At 39.4% G+C, this 12,769-nt stretch overlaps 5 protein-coding genes across 5 annotated transcripts; 3 read left to right on the plus strand and 2 right to left on the minus strand.

Moving 5' to 3' along the window:
- Positions 1-146: 146 nt before the first annotated feature.
- LOC6641484 (phospholipase A1) lies at positions 147-1,330 on the plus strand. Its single transcript, XM_002064017.3, has 2 exons — positions 147-413; positions 481-1,330. Exons 1-2 carry the CDS (start codon positions 205-207, stop codon positions 1,226-1,228), a joined length of 957 nt encoding a protein of 318 aa, XP_002064053.1. The 5' UTR covers positions 147-204; the 3' UTR covers positions 1,229-1,330.
- Positions 1,331-1,430: 100 nt separating this feature from the next.
- Positions 1,431-3,531, minus strand: LOC6641099 (TNF receptor-associated factor 6). Its single transcript, XM_023175240.2, has one exon. The coding sequence runs from the start codon at positions 3,426-3,428 to the stop codon at positions 2,022-2,024; it is 1,407 nt and encodes a 468-aa protein (XP_023031008.1). The 5' UTR covers positions 3,429-3,531; the 3' UTR covers positions 1,431-2,021.
- A 107-nt stretch (positions 3,532-3,638) lies between these two features.
- Positions 3,639-5,191, plus strand: LOC6641100 (acidic phospholipase A2 PA4). Its single transcript, XM_002064019.4, has one exon. It carries the CDS (start codon positions 3,760-3,762, stop codon positions 4,408-4,410), a length of 651 nt encoding a protein of 216 aa, XP_002064055.2. The 5' UTR covers positions 3,639-3,759; the 3' UTR covers positions 4,411-5,191.
- Positions 5,192-5,905: 714 nt separating this feature from the next.
- On the minus strand, positions 5,906-7,245 carry LOC6641116 (E3 ubiquitin-protein ligase MARCHF5). Its single transcript, XM_002064020.4, has one exon. The coding sequence runs from the start codon at positions 7,163-7,165 to the stop codon at positions 6,176-6,178; it is 990 nt and encodes a 329-aa protein (XP_002064056.1). The 5' UTR covers positions 7,166-7,245; the 3' UTR covers positions 5,906-6,175.
- Positions 7,246-8,230: 985 nt separating this feature from the next.
- LOC6641117 (ATP-dependent DNA helicase DDX11) lies at positions 8,231-11,452 on the plus strand. The gene is made up of 3 exons (XM_002064021.3): positions 8,231-10,047; positions 10,118-10,315; positions 10,377-11,452. Exons 1-3 carry the CDS (start codon positions 8,329-8,331, stop codon positions 11,004-11,006), a joined length of 2,547 nt encoding a protein of 848 aa, XP_002064057.1. The 5' UTR covers positions 8,231-8,328; the 3' UTR covers positions 11,007-11,452.
- The last annotated feature ends 1,317 nt before the right edge of the window (positions 11,453-12,769 follow it).

A 12,769-nucleotide genomic window follows, 5' to 3' on the forward strand; every position in this document is an offset into this window, starting at 1 on the left:
TCGATGAAAGGGGCACTTGCTATCCATTGAAGTAATCTAATCGGTCATGGAAAGAACAATTTGCTATGGGATGGCAGTTAAAAACGGTAACAGATTAGCAATAGCAACCCATAAACCAAGTATCTTTAGGGTAAAATTAGCTTTTGTTTTTTATAAGATTGATCGGGTGGTAAACAGTCCCACCTGAACATTCAACAGCTAAGGATGTGGCCAATTGCTTTGTGTTTAATTTTATTGTTGGTCAATACCATCGATTCAAGGGCAATTGCCGATGATGGTGATGATGATGGCAGCGTTCAGGCAGCGAGTTATTATTTATACACCCCACTAAATACCAATTTGCCACACCAACTAATTATCAATGATGTGAAATCGGTGCAAGAATCCAATTTCAATCCGAAACTACCAACCAAGTGAGTGAGACAATCGACTGCAATGGAAGATAGATCTGATCTGAAATTTGCTTTAACTATCCCCCAGAATCATTATACATGGCTGGACTATGTCATATCAGAAGATTCCCAATAATGAGCTACGAACCGCCTACCAATCTCGTGGTGATTACAATATCATTTCCATAGACTGGTCGGCAATCGCTGCTCTAAACTATATCGAAGCCAAGATCAAGGCCCCCCGTGTTGGAGCAAGTTGTGCTTCCTTTGTACAATTTATGGTCAATGAGTTTGGTCTAGATGTCTCCAATTTGGTGGTAATTGGTCACAGCATGGGTGCCCATATTGCAGGATTCTGTGGCAAAGATCTCAAAACGATTAGCAATGGCCAATTGAAACTTGGCCATATTGTGGCCCTGGATCCAGCATTTCCGTTGTACTTGTATGACGTTACAGATGGACGTCTTCATGAGGATGATGCCAAAAATGTGATATGCTTGCACACAAATGGCCTGTTCAAGGGTCAATTGGCAGTAATGGGCCATACGGATTACTATGCAAACGGCGGTCGTAAGCAACCGGGTTGTGGATTGGATCTTGATGGCGGTTGTGCCCATGCTAGGGCCGTTCATTTCTTTGCCGAGGCCATCAGACAAGTCTCAAGCTTTGCTCCTTATGCCGAGTGCGCCAATTACTCCGACTTCCTCTTGAACAATGGTAAATGTGATGGCCTGACCTTTGGCGTAGAGCTGGACGATCCTTTGGATGTGATTAACTTGCCAGGCATTTATACCTTCACAACGAAGGAGGCGAGTCCATATGGTCAGCTCTTGTGAAGGACAACTTTCTTTTCTAAAACTAAAAAAAAAATGCTAATTGTAAAAGTAGCATAACAAAAAATAAATAAACAAATTACTTATATAAATTGCAGTACAAAATGTTTACTTTTATTTATTATGCGTTACAAAGGTTTCGTTGCCTTTCTACAATCTTTTTGTATATATGCAATATCTATATATTGCCAGTATATAAATATATATATATGTATATATTTCGTATATTCTACAAACATAAAAGCAAATAACGTAAAAAAAAGGACACATTTTAAAATAATACTCACTAATAATGGACGTATTGAGGTTGCAATTTGATATCAAAACGATCAAATATTATTGACTGGTTAAATAATCATTTTTAAGTACAAGATGCCTCATTTAAAAGATCTCCTAATCTGTATGGATATTATAAGTCTAGTAAGATTTCTACCTACATACATATATTTATATATGCTAAATCAGAGATTAAAACAAAACAAAAAAAAAAGTTTGATCAATGGAATGCATAGAACAGAGTGAGAGATGAAACTTATTCAAAAGATAGATGGATATACATACATATTTGAGTAGTATAACCCATTCTAAGAAGTATTGCTTGGCGATGTGATGTTGTGACTAATTATCGTTTATACTGTAAGTCTATATAAAATATACGCTACACTATAATAACTAATTGTTGTATTAATATTTGTATATGTATATGTAGTCTAAGTTTCATTTTCTGTTCTACTACTATGGAATTATTTATGTTTGTGTTTGTCTGTTCCCATTGGTTGGTTTATCCTTTTGCTTTTCACACAATATTAATTTCAATTTTGATCAGTAAACGATCATCGGCACAAAAACCCAAATGCATTATATTCGATATGTTGGCATACTCGAGAAAACCAAATCCTCGTGTGCTAATTGCCTCGCGTGGCTGATGAAACGCCAATATCTCTGGCTTGGTCATAATGGTATCATGTTGCGATAGGCTCTTATCAGCTGGATGCACCATGCATAATTTAATGCGTCCCTTGAAGGGCCAATCCAAATGGAAATCATTCTCTGATTGCATCAAATGGACATGCAAACTCAAGACATGCGGTTTTCGTGGCTGAATATTTAAGCGAGCACAAAACTTATAGCCATAGGGTGAGGTATAACACTCATGGGAATAGACCTGATTGTTGGCATTGGCTCGCAAGCGAGTGATAAGAGGAGTTAATTGCTCGATTTGCCAGATAATTGTGCCATTGCTATAGCGGGCATCGATCGGTTGTTGCCGGCATAGGCGCAACTCTTTGTTGAGATTCTCTACGCGTGTCTCGTACTCTCGGGCACGTTGCTCTAGTATCACGATTCTCTGATACATGGCCTGAACGATTTGCTCGTCCACACCGTTGGCATATTGGGCCGGCGGTGGTGGCGGATTTGGGGAAGTCGATGAATTCGATTTATGCGGCTGCCAAGAGTCTAATGTGGTTTGTTGAAAAGCCTTTAGAATCAGTTGCATGTGATGCGGTACGTCGAGCTTTAGATGTTCCTCCAATTGATTTGTTTCGGGTCTGCCAACAAAATCACATTTTATCGAAGCAAATGGACACTTTTCCCTTTGTTGTTGATCCACTTCCAGATCCTGGTGATGATGTTCGCTTTGTTGGCGCCTGTACGGGCATGTTGGCAAATGGCGATTCAGTTCAATGGGCGAGGCTATCAAAGAGCAGCCCATGGGGGAATTGGGGCACTTGTGCTTTAGTTGCTCGATTTCACGGCGTGTAAAGTTGTCGGGAAAGATGTCTTGATCAGTGGATAGATGCTTATTATCGAGAGGACAGCATTGATTGTGATTTTGAAGCCAATCGTTGAGGCAACTCTTGCAAAACCGATGACCACACGATGTGAGGACTGGCTCATTGAGCCAGTCTATGCATATGGCACACTCGTAACGTGAATCAGGATAATCGGCATCTGTTTCGCAGTCATGCTCACCATTTGATGTATCCAAGGATGCAATTGGAATGGAAGAAGCTGGATGATAATTGTTTTGATTCAATGCCAATGTTTTCGGTGGCGTCAAAGCCGATGCATTGCTATTGCTGTTGCTGTTGTTGTGCGAATGTTGTTGCTGCTGCTGCTGCTGTTCGGCTTGTGCATGGACATTGCAATTGCCGGGCTGACGCTTTCCGTTATTTTTCTGCTCCGCATGAGATCGCTGCATCTTGCGCACGTCATATATGCCTATATGTATACACTTGCAACTTTTTTGTATAAGGTTTTGCTTTTTTGTAAGTTACTCATCAGCTGTCGTCTGGCGTTGCCAAAGCACAGACTATGTCGATAAACAATAATGTGTCGACTGTTTGCACCGATAACCGATAATTTATCGGACTCTAGAAAAATCTAGCGTGATTCCCGCCATTGGTGGCAGCACTAACTCAGCATATAAAAACAACGGTCACGAAAAGTTTTGAGTCAGCGTGCGCGAAGCCTTATAATAGAACAAAATAAATATAATTAAATTATTGAATTAAACAATCAAAATCAACGAAATGGATTTAATGCATTTTGTATGCCTACTCATGGCCTGTTGCTTTTTAATGTGGGAACTCCAACTAAGTGCTGGAGCGGCTGCGGCAGCGGCAGCTAAGCAATTACCACTGCCCGCCAGCATTGCTGCAGTTGCAGTAACTACAACAACAACGGGAGGGGGAGGAGCAGCAGCAAATCAAAGCCACAGCCACGGCATTGGAATCAGCGGTGGCTCACGTCATGAACGACGACGTCGGCAATCGGATTGGTTTATAGCCCCAAATACACGTTGGTGTGGGCGTGGCAATTTGGCAAACGGCACCTATAATCATTTGGGAGGCGCCTCAATGGCCGATAAATGTTGCCGCAAGCACGATCATTGCAAAATGTGGATACCAGGAATGTCGAATCGTTACGATCTCTTCAACTATCGTCCCTACACCCTATCCCATTGCAGTTGTGATCGCCGTTTCCGCACCTGTCTAAAAATGGCCAGCGATGAGGATGCCATTGCCATTGGCAAACTATTTTTCAATATTGTGCAAACGCAGTGTTTCGTATTGAAAACCGAAACGGTATGCCTAGAGCGTGGCAAGGGAGCCGATTCGGACAATTGTATTAAAGAGGAAGTGCGTCACAAGGCCTTCTTGAGGAACAATAAAAAGTTCTAAGTCAAATCTTTTCACTCACGAATCGAATGCATCCATAGTATATAATCGATGCACGACGGATTCTCAATTCCAAAAAGCCAAACGAACACAACAAATTGAAATGAAGAACTCTCTGTTATAATTAAGTTTGAAACTTAATTTTGTTATACTCGTACTTAGCCCCCCCTCCCCCAAACAAAACATAGATGTATTAAGCCTATTAGGAAGGAGAAGGAATTTAAAACTTCTTTTCCAACCAAAAACTGATAAGAACTAAATTGACATTCAGCGCTGATTTGAGCTTTAAAACAAATTCCCCCCACAAACAAAAACAACAAAAAATCAACGTTTTCAAGGACTGAAAATTTCAGATGATAATGGATGAGATGCCAGTTTGACAGGCTCAAAAGAGAAACACATTAATTTAATGTCCAATTTCATCAAAAAAAAAAAAAAAACAAAACAAAAATTATTATCAGATTTGTCTAACAATCTACGTACATACCTACATATATACTTATATATAATACATTTGTGTAATATATTATATTTAAAGTGCTATTAATAATGCTTAGTAGTTGATACTTATACATACATACACTTACATATAAATATATATGTAAATTATATATATATATTTATATATATAGAAAAAAAAAACATTTCCTAGGCTGCCAGTAAAACAAAGTTTTCAATTTAGTTAACTTAGATAACTTTAAATCGTATATTATACCCTTTACTTAAATGAGAATTAATTGTTAGTATTAGCGGAAAACAACGAAAAACAAATAAAATGAAATAATAAAAAAAAAAACCAAACAGTTCCATAAAATGAAAGTAATTTCCTCCACATGTTGTCTCGACATCTAAGGCATCGATCAAGCTTCAACCAAATCTCGGATTACGCTTTGGAATTTCAGACTTTGTCCCCTCTTCCACTGCCTTTACCTCTGCCTCAAAGCCCTCGCCTTATCGGGAAGACATACACACACACACACACACATGCATAGAGACGGCAGACAACGGCTGTGATCCCTGCTCACCATTGACGTCGTCATTATAGCCGCGATGAACTTCCTGACCTGACCACACACTCGGAATTGAAATGTTGCATATATATCATGATTTTGATTGGCTCTTCTCTTTCCCTCTAATATTTTTGTACCAATTTATTTTTCTATTTTAGTTTTTTTTTTAGGTCACTGGAGCTCTGCAAAGAAAAGGTGCATCTGCGTCATGAATGTAAATTGGGGTCATTCCCAGGTCAAGGTCACACACATGCGGGGGAAAAAAAGAAAATGTTTTTCCATTAAATGTATGCACATTTAGTAAAAAAAAAAACAAAAAAGGGGCGTGTTTTTCGAGTTTGATTGAAATGTGTTTTTGTTTTTATGTTGAATTTGACTTCCTGAGTTTTGCGTCAGGTATTTGTATATATACATATGTACATACATACATATGTATGCATGTATAGTAGCTGATAAGCTACGATTTTGTGAAATAGAATGACGTTAGCTTTTGTTATGTGGTGCAAAGTTCTTTTTATTACTTTCTATATTGATTCTTTTCACATTCTCATATAATTTGTCGATATATATTTCCAGGAAAAAAAAGGAAGGTGGGTTGGGGAGATGGGTATGTGCAGGGCTAAAATCTCATCTAAGTGTTGCCTACATGCGTTTCCAGTTGGCCATGCTAAAAAGCTTATTTGATGCAATTGTTAGCAGAGTGCAACTGTGCTGCATGTGGCACGAGGGGGGGGGGGAGGTGGGGGAGTGCAGAGGACTTAAAGACTTCTGTGTCTTGACGTACGATTACTTGACATAAGTCGCCAGATGTTGTCCGCTGTAAAGTCCAGGACGAAGCGTTTACGTTTCTGTGCATGCTTACATAGCCGCAAATAGATCCCAGCCAGACCCTTAATGGCAATGAATGTTAGGCCACCCAAAAGTATGCTAAGGGAACGATTCTCCACCTTCTGATACATAATTTTGCCCAATATAACCGCAAATGTGGGCAAACTGAGGGCTATGCAGAAATTAACCGAGGCACGACCAACATGCATTGATGATCCAAAGTTGCCAACATCCATACTTGAATGCTCACGCTCCTGTTCCTCGAAGTAAGCATCGCCTAATGGGGCACCTGGCAGTGGATTGCCATCTTCATCGAGATGCTCTGGCGGCAGCAATTGCCTTTGTTGACGACGCAACAAGCGAATCACAAGGTCATCCCAACGTATTAAACGACTTAGGAGCAACACAGTCGGTATGGCAGGCAACACAATCATCAATAATGTTGCATCCTCTTGCAGAATAACTATGCCAGCGTCATAGCCAGCCACCTCGAGGAGTGTTAGGGCGCCATAGGTTACGGCGGAGAAGTAAACTGTTGCCGCCAATATGCCCACTAGAACGCTGGGACACAGTCGTCCATACCACTTATCAATGCGTTGCAATAGACTATCGAAACGGCAGAGTTTGGGCATCAGAATAATGTATTCTGTCCGGCATTGCATGCACGTAACAGGCGAATCCGGACTGAGCATTTGTTTCTCATCTATCCAGCGACTGAGACAGGTATCGTGAACCCATTTATTGGTTCCCCGACATCGGCATGGATGGATCCAATCGTTACGCGGCATCTCCTCATGGCTGGTCAAACATATCCAGCACATGCGCTCATCATTTGTATCCGATCCACTGACCAGGCGATCTCCATGATCGTGATCTTTCCGGATCTGGGTTTTGGAATAGGTTATTGCACGATGCAGCATTTCGGTTTAGCGTTTAATGGGCCAAGTGGATTCCAATTTTTATTCATCAAAAACAAATTTAAAAAAAAAAAAAAAAAACAACATTTACGACATTGAAATTTATGATAACACCGAAATGATAGAATAAATAATAATACAACCGATAATACAACCGAATACAAAAAAGCAAGGAGTACTTTAACAACTTGACTGACTTAACCCCAGACCATAATTTAAAAAAGAAAAACCAAAATGTTTAACTGGTTGAAACTATTTCTTTGAATTCCTAGACTGAGAGACATTCTCAAAATAGTTCGGTGTATTTTTTTGTGGTTTACTTTCAATACTCAGAATGTGGGACATGAAAGGTGGGCAAGGAACGGCACATGCCAAAAAACAAAGAAAGAAACCTGTTAGTAGGAGCCACACACAAAAAAAAAATAGGCGAAGGCCAAGTTGTCCCAAGAAGTCCAAGTGCAAAAACTGAATTTTGCTGTAAGATAAGACTTGATCTTGCTAAATTGAAAAGACGAGACTTACCCTTTCGAAAACTTGAGACAGATGCAGATAATCACAGATATAACATGGTTATACAGATAATCAACCCATATAGATATAGTAAGTATATAGATTCCAATCACTTGCGGCTGTCTTTAACCTAATTTCCAAACAACACACAACAGACACACACCAGAAAACCGGCAACACAAATGTGAACATGTCAGCCCGAGAGCTGAAGAACATTTGGCCATGAGAGGAAATTAGCCATTTCCAGTGGATATGGTTATTTCGTCTTTAAAATTATTAAAAAAGAAACATTTATCAACATTTATTGACTTTTAAAAAGTGCCCACTAAAGGTTATATTTATATAGCTTAAGTCAAAACACTCGCTAAATATAAGACATTTATTTGTCATTTGAATTGGCGCGTAACAGGCTCGAACGTCGTGCCAACGTCGAACCAATGATTGCAACTCCCACCGATGAGTCGAACATAAGGTGCCAACGTCTAAGCGACAGAATCTTTCGTGCATCTGGCAACATAACGACCGTTGTGTATATGTAGATCTGGCAACCCAGAAACAATCTCGTTCTTTTGTTATTGTTTTAGGCGCGTCGAATTTGTTTTTAATGCTTTAACTAGAAATAATGTGAGTGCGTAAAGGATTGTCTCAGCCACAACATGGCCAAGTATTCACCACTAAAGCCACTCAACACGCCCAATGAAACTGAGTTTGGATTTCCCTATGAACCCTATGAGATTCAAGGGCAACTCATGCAACAAGTGTTCCAAGTGCTGGAATCGAAGCAAATTGGCATATTCGAAAGTCCCACAGGAACGGGTAAATCTCTAACCTTGACATGTGCTGCACTGACCTGGCTACAGCATCATGAGGAATTAGTACGGAGTGAGCTGAGAGAAAGAATTGCTAGACTGGAAAGTGAAATTGCCAAACTGAGAGAATTGGGTGGTCAGGTCACCGATTGGATTAGCGAACAGGCTAAGGTCCAGGAACTGCGCGCAGAGTTGCAGCAATTGAAACGTTTAAATGAGTTAAGGCTGAAGGAGGAAGATGAACTGGTAAAGATACGAACAAGGGGAAAGGAAAGAAAGCGATTAAGCAAAAAATCTGAATATTTTCGCGACATCTCAGGGAAGGAAATAGATGAGACTCCATTCGTTGACTCAGACAATGATTCTGAGCATGAAATTGAGGATGATGCTTTAATGGATGGCCAGGATCATTATCAACCCATACAAATTTTCTATTGCAGTCGAACCCATTCCCAATTGTCACAGATTGTCTCCGAGTTGCGTAAAACGTCGCATAGTCAATGGGTGCGTTCGATTTCCCTGGGATCTCGACAGCAACTCTGCATCAATCCACATGTGAAAAGACTTTCGAGTGTCTCCCTCATGAACGAACGCTGTTTGGACATGGCCAAAAGCAAGACTAAAGCAAATCCCAGTAAAAAGTCGCGCCTAGAAATATCTTCATCGGGTGGTTGTGCCTTTAAAGTCCCTACACAAGTCGATCATCTCAGGGACCTGGCTCTGTCAGAGCCTGTGGACATTGAGGATCTTGTTAATCAGGGCCAAACAGCTCGAGCTTGTCCCTATTATGCCTCGCGTTTAGCCCAGCAGAAAGCTCAATTAATTCTTTTGCCTTATCAATTGCTGCTACAGAAATCGGCTCGCCAGCAGCTGGGAATCGAAATCAGTGGTTCCATTGTCATTATAGATGAAGCCCACAATCTCTTGGACACTTTGGCCCAATTACATGGCTCGGAGATCAATTGTAATCAATTGAACATGGCCAAAGATTTGATATTAAACTACAAGGATGTCTATAAAACCCGCCTTGGTCCTAAAAATCTATTGAAAATTAATCAATTAGTGTTTATTATCAAAAGCCTGTTGAAACTGCTGGATAACAAGACGACTGCCAAGCCCCGTCTACTACGCACCTATGAGTTAACAGCCGAGGGTGATTTCTTCAATATCAATTTAATTGACTTGCTCGATTTCTGTGTCCGCTCAAGATTTGCCCAGAAAGTGCAAAATTGTCCCAAGAGAGAGCCCAAACAGGTTGAGAATCGTCCTCCTCCGTCAATAGAGTTGCTAAAACGTTTGGCCAAGCAACATGAGGGCCAGAGTAAAAGAAAACTGCAGCATGATGAACCAGCACCACAACCACCACCATCTTCGACAGCATCCACTGTGGATGCGAAACGCTTGCTAATGCCATCACCCATACGTCCTATATTGGCGTTTTTAGAAACTCTGACCAGTGATGCAGCTGATGGACGAGTTCTTATACAGCCGGAACAGGGTACCTTTAAATATTTATTACTCAATCCTGCCGAGCATTTCAGTGATATTGTAAACCAAGCCAGGGCGGTAAGTATTTCTTCGAAAAGCAATCTGAATTTCCTTTCTTTAACTTTGATTTGATCTGCCAATCATTTAGATTGTTATAGCCGGTGGAACCATGAAGCCCACTGAAGAACTAATAGAACAGCTCTTTGCTAATTGCACAGAACGTGTGGTTGAACGTTTCTATGATCATGTAGTGCCACCGGATGCGGTATTACCATTTGCCATCACCAAGGGTCCAACGGGTACTAACCTCTGCTTTAATTATACCCAAAGAGGCAGTTCCAAAATGGCAAGTAAACCAAATAATAAATTTATTTCTTTTGATAACATTTTTTTGTATATTGTTTTAGTTGACTGAGCTCTCGATGATATTGCAGAATCTTTGTCAAGTATTGCCCCACGGTTTGGTTTGTTTCCTGCCATCCTATGACTATTTGGATCAGGTCTACAAGCATTTGGAGCAATGCGGTGCCTTGGCTAGAATTGCCAAGCGTAAGCGCATATTTCGTGAATCCTCGGGCGGCGGATCTGTTGAACAGCTACTTCAACTCTATGCCGAGGCCATCTCAAGCGAAGACAATGGTGGGGCACTTCTTCTGAGCGTTGTTGGTGGCAAATTGTCAGAGGGTTTAAATTTTGCTGATAATTTGGGTCGCGGCGTAATTGTTGTTGGCCTGCCATATCCGAATCGAACCTCACCGGAGCTCCAGGAACGCATGCGGCATTTGGATGAAAAATTGGGTCCCGGTGCGGGCAATGAGTATTATGAGAATCTCTGCATGAAGGCGGTTAATCAATGCATCGGACGTTCTGTCCGCCACATAAGGGACTATGCTTGTGTCTATTTACTGGATGAGAGATATGCTGCCGAACGAATTCAACAGAAGCTACCGCGATGGATAGCCCGTCATATGGTAACGGCCAATCAGAGATTTGGTCAAGTCCAGGCTGGAACTGTGAAATTCTTCAAGGAGCACTAGCAATCATGACTGATCTACATACATATTGAGATTGAATTCGAATACTCTATGGTTTTTGCACTTTTTCGAATGTTTTTTCCTATTAGTGTTTAATTTTTTTTATTAAATAATAGAATTGTAAAAGTAAGAAAGAAGATAAAAACCAAATCAGGAGTATTTATTATGATCTGGATAACATTTGAAAAAAAGGATCAAATAGGAAATTCTTCGATTTCTTGAATATATAATTTCGGAACCTTGTAACCAATATTTGGTTACAATATTTAAACTAATACGTAACATGAAATAGAATCTGATATCGGGCAGAGAATCGAATGGAATGATAAATTATACCATTTAATCGCATAAAATATCGGTCATAAATAACAAAACGCATTATCATTGAACTTACTATTAGCAATCGCAGTGACATATACACCTACAACTAACTAGACACTCACACACACACACACACACACACATGCAGTATCTTATATATGTAGGTATGTGTGCATCTATATGCATACATACCTATGTACATATATATGTGATATAGCAACTTACAAGTATTGTAGCATTGGGTATTTTTAGTCGTGCGTTAAGTGAGAAATTATGCCACCTAAGCAACAACAACAACTACAGCCAAGACACACACACACACATACACACAAGTGCGATTGTGATAAATGGGTATGTGTCTTGTGGGCACAAACAAAAATAATGTCTATAAGGCTCTTTCTCCTTCGGCCCGTACCTCAGTCCCATGTATGTCGACCCGCTGTCTGTCAAGGTTCTTGCCGGCCGAAACTATATTTCATACAGAAATGACTCATGGAATGGAAAGGTTGTTGATAATGCCAATAAGATGTAATGGGATAAATATCGATACAGAACAAAATTCAAAATCTTATTAAATCAGCGCTTGAATTGGCTTCACTCAATGCCATTTTGTCTACCATTTTTGTCCCAATCGCTAAGGCATTAACTAAATTATAGATTAGGCCAATTTTTGGAGTCATAATGCAAATTAGAAGTTCACTTTCCAATGTAAAAGTTCGAGCATGAATAAAAATCGCTCAAAAAGGATTAGCAAAGATTTTTTTTTGTTGCGTTTTTCAACTGAAATTTCTATTCAATTTATCTATTTTTTTTTTTCAGCCTGTAAGTTTGACAATTTCTAAGCGATTTCAAAAATTTATATATAAACTAAATAAATATTTTAAAATTGCATTAAACATTTCCATGTTTCCATACGATTTTGCGAAAAAAAGGTAAAAAATGAGTTCTTAAAATTTCAATGCAGATTGAAAGACATTATTCTACATGAATTTTTCAAATACTCAAATAATTGACTTAATTAAAGCTGTCTACATAAAATTAAAGTTTATTGAAACTTTTTGCTATTCTGTGGCATTTTTTTTCTCGCTTGAAAAGATAATCGATAAACGTGAATTGCATTTCAATTTAAAATTTAATTAAAAAACCATTAAAATGAGACATCATTTATAAAAATCGGTTAAAATTTGGAAAACTTACAGATTCGCAAATAGTTTTTAGTATTTTTTAAATTTAATTTTTGTCATTTTACCTAATTTGCTCATAACTATATTTTGGTAAATCAATAAACAATGAATTAACTTTTACAGTGATTGAAAATCCTTTTAGAGTGCTCGGATGGGGCGGAACCCATGAATCATGAGGTTATATGGTTAATCCCGGCACTGACACAAGCTATAAGTTTCCAAAGTTCCAGAAGGAGTTGATGTTAATCCATACGGATCTTC

This window comes from Drosophila willistoni (assembly GCF_018902025.1).
Source record: "Drosophila willistoni isolate 14030-0811.24 chromosome XL unlocalized genomic scaffold, UCI_dwil_1.1 Seg141, whole genome shotgun sequence".
Taxonomy (NCBI): Eukaryota; Metazoa; Arthropoda; class Insecta; order Diptera; family Drosophilidae; genus Drosophila; species Drosophila willistoni.

Bases quoted from the DNA above. Each gene is read 5' to 3' on its own strand.
- LOC6641100 (XM_002064019.4), top strand. From the start codon at position 3,760: ATGGATTTAATGCATTTTGTATGCCTACTCATGGCCTGTTGCTTTTTA.
- LOC6641117 (XM_002064021.3), top strand. From the start codon at position 8,329: ATGGCCAAGTATTCACCACTAAAGCCACTCAACACGCCCAATGAAACT. The intron at 10,048-10,117 runs GTAAGTATTTCT...CCAATCATTTAG, and splicing joins TTGTAAACCAAGCCAGGGCG to ATTGTTATAGCCGGTGGAAC. The intron at 10,316-10,376 runs GCAAGTAAACCA...ATATTGTTTTAG, and splicing joins AAAGAGGCAGTTCCAAAATG to TTGACTGAGCTCTCGATGAT.
- LOC6641116 (XM_002064020.4), bottom strand. From the start codon at position 7,165: ATGCTGCATCGTGCAATAACCTATTCCAAAACCCAGATCCGGAAAGAT.
- LOC6641099 (XM_023175240.2), bottom strand. From the start codon at position 3,428: ATGCAGCGATCTCATGCGGAGCAGAAAAATAACGGAAAGCGTCAGCCC.
- LOC6641484 (XM_002064017.3), top strand. From the start codon at position 205: ATGTGGCCAATTGCTTTGTGTTTAATTTTATTGTTGGTCAATACCATC. The intron at 414-480 runs GTGAGTGAGACA...ACTATCCCCCAG, and splicing joins AATCCGAAACTACCAACCAA to AATCATTATACATGGCTGGA.